This window comes from Typopeltis vanoorti, chromosome 2 (genome assembly GCF_054136105.1).
Source record: "Typopeltis vanoorti isolate ZY-2024b chromosome 2, IOZ_Tvanoo_1.0, whole genome shotgun sequence".
Classification (NCBI taxonomy): domain Eukaryota; kingdom Metazoa; phylum Arthropoda; class Arachnida; order Uropygi; family Thelyphonidae; genus Typopeltis; species Typopeltis vanoorti.
In genome coordinates, this window is record NC_143550.1 from 179,650,915 (window position 1) to 179,663,161 (window position 12,247).

At 33.8% G+C, this 12,247-nt stretch overlaps 1 protein-coding gene across 1 annotated transcript in view; it reads left to right on the top strand.

The window, feature by feature from the left end:
- The window catches only part of LOC150109697 (ribosome biogenesis protein SLX9 homolog), a 93,366-nt gene extending 88,463 nt beyond the window's left edge, over positions 1-4,903 (top strand). Inside the window, exon 6 of the mRNA XM_090409765.1 lies at positions 4,597-4,903. Coding sequence (XP_090265891.1) covers positions 4,597-4,726 — 130 coding nt within the window. The 3' untranslated portion in view covers positions 4,727-4,903. The remainder of the gene's footprint in view (positions 1-4,596) is intronic.
- The last annotated feature ends 7,344 nt before the right edge of the window (positions 4,904-12,247 follow it).

The following is a 12,247-nucleotide window of genomic DNA, read 5'->3' on the forward strand; positions in this document are numbered from 1 at the left end:
TGTTGAGATAATTTGGATCAGAGAGCTGGGTTAGATGTAAATCATTTAAGTGTTTGATTATCGTTGAAGTTTATTTTCTACAGTCTAATTAGCCAAGGAGGTCATCATTCAGAATTGGGAGAGCAGTAAATGAAAGCAACAAAGTAAGATAAGTAATCTAGAAGTCAGATATGAGAGTTGTGCAGAACAGAGTGAATAGGTGACATCAGTGGCAGAATAATATTAAAAAATTGAAAGTATTAAGAAGGTACTTGGTATTGTTAATAGTCAGTAATGTATTAGCAGAGAGAGTGAGTTAATCTCAGGTTTGTATAGTCACTTAAACAGAATTGGAGAAGAGAAGTTAGCAAAACAGGCGTTTAATGCCACGGTAGTTAGAGAAACATCAAGATTTGGGTAGACTGATATAGTTAGGAGCTTTAAAAGATCAAAATATAAGATCTGAAAATATTGGAATTTTTACAGACTAATGTGGAAGAAAATTTTTGATAGGGAGTTAGTAATAGTGTAAACTTTTTGTGTAGTACTATTGTGGAATTTGCTTATAACCTTATCTGAATATTTTTGTGAGTGATATTTACCATTTTTAAAGTCTCATATAGAGAAATAAAGTTGGCTTAAATAAACTTTCTTAATAAAGGAGGAGGAAAAAAAAACTTAAATCAGCATGTGACTGAATATTTAAAACAGGAATGCAATGATGCTTAATTATGAATTTTTGGAAAATACTTTATATTGTTCCCATTGATAGAAATAAAAAAACATTCATGATATGTAATTCAATAAAATGGAAGACTCAGTTGATATAAAAATTTTATTTAATGGAAAATCTTTGTTTTTCAGTTAATCTGTGTACAAATCAACTTATATTTTTTAAGCTAAGGCTTAAGAACTTTATTCTGGGTATTGAAGGGGAAAGTAAGATTGGATGACTTTTTTTTTTTTGTTTGTTTGTTAGATACAGAGATAAGAAATATTCGTCTTTTGGAATGAGACTAAGGAGACCAATTTGTTTCTGATATTAGGTCAGTTTTTTGTTAAAATTCATTAATTTGAATTCTGTTAAAGGGTGAGAGTATCTGTGATAGGGAGAAGGAAAGAAAAATTTTCTCTCTCAATTAATTTTGAAGTTCAAAGGCATATCGAAGATATACATCCAAAATACATCTCATATATGGCGGTGATTTTCATAGTTGAATCTTTCTAGTTACTTCATAGTAAATTATTTTAATTTGATACATTATTTATTATGGTAGGTAAAGCACATTTGAACAAGTCTTTCCTGAAAACTACAAGAGAAGTTATATTTTTATTGTACTATTTGCTCAGTGAGAAACACTCCAGAAACAAATCTTTCTTACTACTCAGCATAAAAAGGGGAATAATTAAATGAAAACTCTAAAGAAAATTAACACTGGTGTGTCGATTAATGGTAATATCATGAAGAATAAGAGATTATAATGGTTTTTGCCATCATAAGAACAAGACATAGTGAGTTGCCAGAAGATGAGCTAACATCTGCAGCATATTTGGAAGGAAAGTTGGTTAAGGAAAAGTCCCTGAGCATTGGGAGAATAATGAGAATCATCTGGTGTTCTGGTTGATAGATGAACACTGTATTAGATCATTGCTGACAGCAAATAATTCAACTTTCCTTGCAGTTTATCTATGAAATTAAAGAAGGGAAGCTCTTGAATTATGCACTTTAAAGTCTCCAACAATTTCTTTGATTATCCTTGAAGTTTATTTTTCTACGGTCTAATTGGCCAAAGAGGTCATCATTCAGAATTGGGAGAGCAGTAAATGAAAGCAACAAAGAAAGCACAGAAAACTTGAAGTCAATGTCATGGCTCCCCCTCCATAAATTCCCTGCAAGAAGGGAAATGTAACAAGTTTCCTCTGACTAGGGTGAATTTAAAAACCTTCAGTCGACTTATGAACTCATCTAGGTGTCCAACTAAATCTGAGATGGTTTGGTTATGTCCCCATGAATGAATGTTGAGTTTATTCATGTGTGTGCTGCCTGTTAGAAAGGTGAGTAAGTTGTTAAAATGAGGATCACATAGTTTGGTGATTAGTTCTTTGTTTGTCTTCTCATGTTCCTCTAAAAACTTATTTCCTTTCTCAAAGCAAAAAACCGTTTCGAACAGTTCCCTCTGCTTAGCCAACATACTTCTTTGTACAACACTAACTCGTCATATTCTACCTCCATTTCTGTTAGAAAAGAAAGAAACTTGCGGTGTGTCAAGGCCCGATTTCCGCCCTTAATTAGATTCACACACTTCATTACAGTTTTCATAACAGCCTCTATCTCCAGAATTTTACCACACAAAGCCTCCTGATGTATAATGCAGTGCAATACATGGCAATTGATTCCAGCCTTCCTTAGTTAGCCAACTAAGCCTGTTTGAGTACCATGCATTGAGTTGGCTCCATCTGTCACAATAGCTGTGAGATTGTTGATGTCACCAGTACCATTTACAACCTTCATAACTGCATCATAAATGTCTTGATCTTTGACTGTGTTATGCAATGACTCTAATGCTAGTAGCTCTTCATTAATAACAGAGTCTTTGGAAACAGTTCGAATGAAAATTAGTAGTTGAGCTGCATCTGTTATGTCAGTTGATTCATCCAGAGCTAATGAGAAGTAAGCTGATGTGAGAACTTATTTCCTCGACTCTTTTTGTCGCAGTTTCTTTTGATAGTGGAACGCTTTCAAACTCACTGGCAATTTTATCTTTCCCAAATGCATGTGCCATTTTCACAGAACAATGTTTTACAAATTCACCATCAGATAATGATTTTTTTCCTTTTGCTATCTCTGCACTCACAACAAACGATGGCAAGAGTGAGCTTTTTCGTATTGATGTTGGTTTAGTAAAAATAGATTTCTGAGCACAAAACCTTCTCTTCAAATTACGTACAATTTTAGTACGTACTTGTCCAACGTATTCTTGGTAGCGGCATTTGAGGTTATATTCCTTGTGCACAGACAACACTTGCAAACACGCAAGACACTGTGGTTTGTTGTCGTTATTGTTTATAAACAGAAATTTGTTTTCCCATTTCTCTTGAAATGACCTGTTTTCTTCACAGATTTTGCATTTCTTACTCATAGTAAACAAAGGCTGAAGTAACTGACCAGGGGACACAAACTACAACAATAACACTGTTAACTGAGAAACTGATCACTGTAACCAGAGCAGAGCAAGTGACTTTCAATGATGCGTTACTCTGGAGCGCATAGAAATCTACCACTCCCTATTACAACTCGCACAGAGAAGCAGTAGATTTTATAAATTGAGTAATCTTTTTAAAGCAACTCTGATTCCGTGTTGAGAATATAAATTGTTTCGTCATCAGAAATAATGAATATTACTAGTATATCAATCAGAAAATCTGCAGTCGAAACTAATAGCTAAATTGATAATACATATAATTTAATACAGTTTTTATCCTGCACAAAAATGTGCAGGATACAGTTTCTATCCTGCTCAGGCTGCACAAAATCACGTTACGGGCCGCATGCGGCCCTGCTGTTGGCCACCTATGATCTAGACTATCACCCTCAAGTAGCTTGAAAAAGTATATCTCTGAAACATAGTTACTATATATAAAGTACCACAAGTGAACTAACACCCTGCTCCAAAGACCACATGAAATATGTTTTCAAACTGCTTCAGACATCCAGTGACCAGGGCATTGGTGTAAATAATTTTCCCCCTTAGACATTCATAAATTAAAGATGACAAGGAATATGTTCTTGGTTTCATCCTTTATCCAAGTATCAGCAAACAAAGTTTGCATGTGCAGTAACTTCATGACTGGGCTACTTGCATATAGAGGCTAATGACTTCACATCAATTGCCTTAGTAACCCATAATGCAATACACATATCCTTACGTACAAGCATAATGCTGTGCATTATGGGAAGGGCCATTACCCAGATCCAGAAGTGATACCAAAGTTGAAGTAATGCAAAAGTCATATTTCCATATACAAGTAGTCAAAAGGTGTCACACCTCATTACTAACATACTCAAGATTAGAGATGTCGAACATTTTTTCACTTGATTGTACTATAAATTAAAGATGCCAAGAAATTATATTCTTGATTTCATCCTTTAATCAAGTGACTTCTGCATTACTTTAACCCTCATATCACTTCTGGGTCTGGCTCCTACAAAATTTCCCTCAAAGGTCGAAACCGGTCTGAGTAGTGGTCCTTACCATAATGCATAACAGTATGCATGTCCATAAGGATATGTGTATTGCATTATGGGATACTAAGGCAACTGATGTGAAGTCATTAGCCTCTATATACAAGTAGCCCAGTTGTGAAATTACTTCATGACTTTTGCAAACTTTTGTTTGCTGACACTTAGATAAAAGATGAAACCAAGAATATAATTTATAATATAACCAAGTTGAAAAATTTTCAACATTCATAAGCAGTCAATGCCACAATGGAATTTGAATCCAGTCTGGTGGTTGAAGAGCAGATTCTGTCCATTTAGGCTAGTCAGCTGATATCATATAGATAACAATTTTCTTATCAGCTACATGTTTTAATGCCTTTTTTTTTTCTTTACAGGTTAGAAAACATTAACACTTTTCAAGAAGTTATTAATCATCCTGCATATCAAGCTGACCCTATAGGATCCATATTTGCTCATGTACATGCTGTGCTTCAAGCAGAAAAACTTGAAAATAGTACAAGTTAAAATATTTACTGAATTATGGTCCAAATATATTTGGACTGGAGTTTAGTAAACAAATTTTCCCTTAATATATATATTTTTATTATTAATGAACAATTAAAAATCGCCATATGTTTCTTTTTATGATGTAAATAAAATGTTTGTTGTTGTAAAGGCTTTAATAAAAAAATCCGAATGTCATATGTTTGAATAAATGAAACTATCATGTCTGATTTCTTCAGAAAATAATAGTAAAAGTTTCCACCAGTATTTTTAGCACTGCATATCAAAATGGACGACTTCATTTTGCATCTATACATATTTTTTTTTTTATTCTTTGCATTAAATTCCATTTGGTATTTTTAGAAACTATCTTGGATATGCCATATGAATGTCTTAAAAACAAATTTGAGAATGGAATCCTTCTGTTTTTGTGAGGGATTCTGTAAAAAATTTAATTTGCTGAAGTTCAAAACTGCTCATTCAAATGTGAGTCTTCAGAAACTTTATCCTTGAACAGTTTGAAAGAAAAAGAAAGTCTGGTAACCATTTGTATATGCACATGAATTGATTTTGAATCATTTTATTGTAAAAAAAGTATAGGGATCGACCTAAAAGCTATGTGTATAAGTGCAGGTTAGAAACATCTCCATCACAGTGCATGAGGATTAGTTATTTTTTTCCCTCTTGCAAATTGGCTCATGAAAATATGCAACTGACAGACAAGGCAGTAGAGATTGAAATGGGTGATTAATCTTATGAAAATTACGTTCAGCAATTCTATTTACTTGAGCCTGATATTTGTTAGATACAATTGTTATTACTATAGTGGTATCTCCATGGAGTCAGAAGACTCACTACCTTCCATGCAAAAATTTAGTCTTAACACAATTTTCAGGGATGATCCCTCATTCTTTCTTTCTTGCCATGTACTGAAAAAAAGGCATGTTTTCTTTTTCAACTAGCTTTTGAAGTGCTGGCACAATCTGTGTCGCTTTTTCTTTTCTTCCCCACCACTTCATCCCCACAGAATCTAGGTGACCAGATCTGTGTGCAGGTCCACATTAGTGGCTTTAAAAAGGAAAAACAATAACTTTTCTATCCCTGCTCGGCAATCACGTAATCTGATATACTTCATTTTTTTTATTTTACAATCTTTCACACTATAAAATGTTTCTTACAAAAAAATCAAATGCTGTAGTGAAATTCACACCATTAATGGAGCCAAATGATGAAAAACAAATATAAAAATGTGTGAAAAAAAAAAAATATTAATATCTATCTCAATTCTTCCATTTTGAAATTTTACATGCCAGCCACCTAAATGTGAATTCCCACTGTTTTAGGTTAACACAATATGCAGCATTTATTTTTTCTGTAACTTGATTTAATGCTGATCATGATTGTCAGGTGGTTTATGTCAACAATTTGAATCTGGAGAGACCCAGATTCAAATCACTTGAAGAATTATTACTCTATCTGAATTGGAGGTAGAAGAATTTTGCATTCTTCTAGAAAATTAGAATTTTGCATCTTGCATTTCTCTTAGGGAATAATGGAATTTAATGCATAGTGTGAGATCAACCTCAGTTACTGAATCTGAAGTGGCTCAAAAAGTTTCATGTTTGGTCTCTCAAGTAGGGTTTCCAAATAAATACAAAAAATAATAAAATTAATAAAAATGGGAAACAATCCTTAACTTGCCCATGGTATTAAACATACCATAGGTTTACAGCCTTTTGTGGATTGTAGGTAGGATCACTTAATTGTCAAAACTAGATTATCTAGGTTAAAAACTCCTGCATAACCTTAATGTCCAATCTTCATCTTCTCCTGGTGAATCCCATTACCAGGTACCTGCCTTGGAAACAGAATGAATGAAAAAGGATGAACTTGAAAGTCTGGGCTTTGCCAACTAAATTGCATTCTCTGGCTTAAAACAAAAATTATGTGTGATGAAATGGCATTCCAGCCAAGGCATTGCTCAGTTAAGGCCTGTACTGTTTTTGTCAGTAGATTAGGGCACATTAATAGAACAAGAATAATCACTGGAAAACAAGCAGAACTCTGAAGAATTAAAGAAGTCAGCATAACTGGTGTTAAGAAAAAGATGATTATAACAGGTAAGACAATGCAAAATAATAACCATACATTTGGACAATAATGATATACTTCTTGAATGGTATGCAATCTCAAACGGAGTAATGTAAGCAAATATGAAAATGGGGAAACTGGATTGTCCTAGCAAGTTCTACTAATGAAGAAGATAGTGAGTTCGACATGAGGGCAGCTGAAAAAAAGAAAAGCTGGTTCTTGTTGAAGATCTAAACAACAGAGTAAAAAATGGATTCTACACAAAAGTATTGTTAGAATTGTGCATGAGCTGGTAATTAGAAATGCTACTTTTGAACATATGCATAAATTTACATCTAAAGAACACACATATAGTCCTATTGACTGTTTCTTATCAATTATGCAATGAAAATAGAAATGTTTCTAATATAACTGCTTTTTCAATGAAAAACATATAGAATAAGTAATATACTTCAGCTATTTAGATATAATTTTTAGTAATGATAGCAAATTAAATTTGGAAAACAGGCAGATAATTCAATGAATATTTATGAACTAAAGGAGAAAATCTCTTCACAAACTAAACAGGAGTGTTGAAACCAGTTAACTTATGAATCTGAGATTTGGGTTAGAAATAAAACAACCAGAAAACAAGAAATGAACAGATGGCATCCATGACAAAATGTTGTTAAAAATGAAAATATAACAGAAAGGAACATGACATTGTTAATATTCAAGGATGTGTGAGCAGAGCTATTTTAACATGTGACCACTTAGAATGAGAGAGAGAGATAAGACCTAGGAAAACAGGTCTTTGATGGCAGAAAGAGAAGAGACCTAGAGGAAGATCAAGATCTGGGCAGATTAAGAGTGCTTCAGAAGACCAATATATATTGCAGATCTTACAAATAACAGATTAAGTTGAAAAAAAAAAAAATTGACAGGAAGAATTAACACTACATGATTACATTTACAAATAATGTAAAGGTAATCATGTAGTGTTATCATATCATCCTATACACCTGCATGAAGATATACAATGGAAACTGATATTGTGACTTAATACCATTAAAAAGCCATGTTAATACCTAAACTTGGTTGCTTAACCATGGTAGGCTAGATCTTGTGTGAAAGACAGTCAGTGTAGGCAGAGGGGATGTTGATTGCACCAAGGAAAGAAGAGCAAGGCTGGATAAACTATCAAGCCTTGCTCTTCATCTTTCCCCCCCCTCTCGATTTTGTAGGTGATGAGATAAAGAGCAAGGCTTGATAGTTTATCAGTAAAATTTATAGCTTAACTGACACGTTTTTGAAAATATGATTTATTTCAAATAATAATAAATTATATGAAGGAACTTTGCAGATTAGATTATTTATAAATATGTATTTTTTTTTTAATTATTCAACTATTTTCAATAATAAAAATTACAGAACAGTGAATAAATGAAAGTATGTAACTTTTTTCTTTTTCATCATCATCAAATTCCTAACATGTATCCTCAAGGGATGTACAGGATATTATAAGAGTACCACATGAAGAACTTACATCATTACTAACTTCCTATCAACAATTTTCCTCCAAATCAATGTTATGTATCAAGACTGCAAAATTATCAGATCTTATATTTCTATCTTTTAAGGCACTTTTTTACCATATCAATTCACCTATATCTTTGTCTTTTTCCTGCCAACCTGGAAGACAATACTTGTTGCTAATCTTTCTTCTCTCATTCTGTTTAAGTGACCATATCACCTGAGATTAGCTCTGTTAACACATTCATGGATACTAACAATGTCAAGATCTTTCCTGATATCCTCGTTTTTTAATATATTGTCACTGATGCCATGTGTTCATCTCCCTGATCTTTCTCAGGACTCTCATATCTGCAGTCTCTAGTCTGGTCAAGTGTTTTATTTCTAACCCATCCCTCAGATCAATAAGTTAAAATTGGTTTGAACACTGTCTTGTATACAGCTAATTTAGTGTTTTGACTAATTTCTCTCTTATTCCTTATAAATTTATTCAATTGACTTTGCTATACCAGCTTTGTTGATTTTTGTTGTCAATTTACCATCTTCACTAAAAATCATGCCTGAGTAGCTGAAATGTTCTACTTGTTCTATAGGTTCTACATTAATGGTGCAGTTGATAATGTCAATGCTTCTGCCTATTTCATTGTCTTTATCTTGTTATTGCTGATCTTAATACCATATCTATTACAACAGTTATTCAATTTAGTTAGGGAATCTTGCAACTTGTAACAGATTTATTTAGACGTATGATATCATCCAGAAAGAGCTGAGATTAACATCTCCAATTTTGATATCAGGTGTTAGATCTGGAATGGGGACTCTTTCAACAAAAAGTCATTCATTCAAGATTTAACAAGAAACAAAAAATTCTGAGCTAGAAATGTTTGCACTATTAGTTAAGTAAGAAAAATATAAAAGAAAACCTGTTACAATTACCTTAGAAAGAAGTAAAGTTGAGGAGAAAATTGTATGTCAAAATAGAATTATATTGTTAAAATTACTGATGTCTAAATTATACTGTATAAGAATGTAAATCTAAGTGCAAACAAAGGTTCAAAGGTTGCTAGCTAACTGCCTATGATGACATCACGGCGCAACGGAAGCGTTCGTGGAAGGCACGCTGAACTCGCGTTCAGCAAAATGAGCGCTCTTCAAGGAGCAGAAGTGCGATGCATTCGCGTAAGAGCAAATGGGAGAGCACAGTTAGAGATCCTCCATTACGAAAAGAGGGTGCTGAAAAGAAGAATAAAAAGCGAGTTCACTTGGGTTTGAACCCCCCCCCCTCTCCCCCCGTTTTTTCTGTTCCTGTTTTCTCATGTGGACAAGCAGAGTGCTGATCGATCGATGCCGCCGGAAGTATTCTCCTTCCCGGTTGCTAGCTGAAGGAGTTGGGCATGCTATACGTGAGCTGACGGCAGACACCAACTAGGGCCATCGGTAAAAGTTTACCGATGTGAAACAGCAGAATAAGTTCCTCAAAAAGGACGGCCGAGATGACGATATCGATCCAGTAGACAAGCATATATATGGCAAAGTGCAAGGAATGGCGATTTGGGTCAATCAGCGTAATCTCCACGTGGACGCGACTCGATAAAGCAGAAAGACATCTGACAACAAAGGACGGATGAAAAGAAGCACGATATCCTCTCAGGATACTGGTAAAGTACAGTAAATTCCTTATTCTTGTAACGATTAGCATTGGGGCAAAGAGAGAAGAACAGATTTCTGATTTGAGAAGAAAGAGAACTTTTAAGTGACTTTTGTGCTCAGTAACGTGTTAATCATATTGGACTAGTAGTCTGAGAGCCTTAGAGTATGCAACACTTAGTTGAATGTGAATTGACCTTTGTTAGCAAGTTTTACTTAGAATTTTGAATTACTATTTCATGATAATATGTGCTTACTTAATCTAGAGATGTAAAATTAGAGCGTTTAGATAATTAATGTGTTCCTTATAGCTCAGCTGATGAATTAGAATTCTGATAAGACATACCTTGATATGTAAAGGTTTATTGTATGAAATTTTGATAATTAATAAACGTTTTTTCTATGTTTGTCTGAGCATGAGATTGAAATTACCACTCACTAAAGTCGAACCTGTGAATAAGGGGAAATTAAAGAAAGTTTAGGCCATGACTGTAATGTTGAAGTTTCTATAGGCACTTAACACTTTAATAAGATTAGGTAATACTTAAACTCTGGGAAAGTTTCTTTGTACAAGAATTCTTCTGTACTAGGACTCTGGCTGGCACAGCTAAAATAAATAAATTTTGTCAGAGTTCCGAATAGAGAAGCAGCCCCAGAGACATAAGTTAGAGATTTCAGGCGTAGTTAGTATGAAAAGGATTTAAGATAGAACATAAATAAAGAACAACGCAAATATAACACAGGTTTAATACCACATTCCTTCATGATGTGATCCGTATAGATAATGAATAAAAGAGGGGATAATGTACATTCTTGCCTGACACCAAATTTAACATTAAACCATCTTCCTGTATTTCCTTCAATTCTAACTGCTGACTTACAACTCTAATAAAGACTAAGTATTATTTGATATAATGCCCCATTGTATATTATTATATTTTGAATAGCTTTTCTCTTGGCATCTTATCATATGCCTTTTCCAGATCTACAAAACTTAAATATCGATGTTTGTTACATTCCCATGATTTCTCAACTATTTGTCTTAAAGAAGAAAATCTGATCCCAACAGTCTCTATTTGGGCTGAATTCAGCTTGTTCTTCATGAAGCTTTCTTTCCAACCATTTCTCAATTATATTTGCATAAATCCTACCAGGAACACTCAGCAGGGAAATACCTCTATAATTCTCACATTTTTTTCCCTTTTTATATATGGGTACTATGAGAGCTTTACTCCATTCATCTGAGATTTGTCCCTGTGTCCAGGCTTTCTGAACTATGCAGTGCAGCCACTAAGACTTTTATTATTATTATTATTAAACAAGACCTCATGGACTCAAAGACTCATCTGGGAGGATTATACCTCCATACTTGAGCATTTCTGGTTGAATATCATCTACTCCATCTGTCTTTCCATATTTCAAGCTTTTGATGGCTTTTTCTACTTCAAGTATGGATATGTATGCCTGTTGCGTGTTTCATTTAGCAACTTTTCAAAGTGATTATACATAAAGGATATTTTTTCCTCTAGTTTTCATGTCACCTTTATCATCTCTAACTCCTTTTACAGCACTCTTTCCTCCATTTCTAAGCTTCTTCAACAACCTCCAGAATATCTTGCCACCTTCTTGATATTTATTTTCTATGTTCTTACCAAAGTCTTCCCATGACTTTTGTTTAGCTAGTTGACACTGTTTAAAAGTGTTTAGCTTTCTTACATTTTTCTCTGTATTCTCTAAGAGCACAAGCTGACTTATTTGCTAAGAACTTTTGATATGCTTTCTTCTTTTCCTTCACTGCCTCTTTAACTTCCTGTGTCCACCATGGAGTTCTGATTTTTCTATACTTGAAGACAACTTCACCACATGCCTCTCTGGCTGAATCAATCTGTTTTCTTCATGGCTTGCTAATGAATCTCCAAGGTTTGGTTGCTGTTCTCAAACTCTTTCATTTTTTTTTCTTGAATAATGTTCGTGTATTTTAGTCTACAGTTCACATCTGAGGGCTGCTCAACTTTTATTTGCTTTAAAACTTTTGTATATGTTCTTTTTAATATGAAATTCTTATTCCTTGCCTCTTATCTACAGGTGAATTTGTGCACATTTTTATGTTGGAATTGTGTTAGTAATAACCAGTTCATGTCCTGAGCAGAAATCCAACAGGTATTTGCCATTATTATTAGCTTTGCTCTTTTCTCCAAATTTTCTCAAAATATTTTTGTTTGTCTGAAAATCGTTTCCTACTCTGCTATTTAGATCTCCAAGGACCAACTTTTACTTTATCGTGTCAGTTGC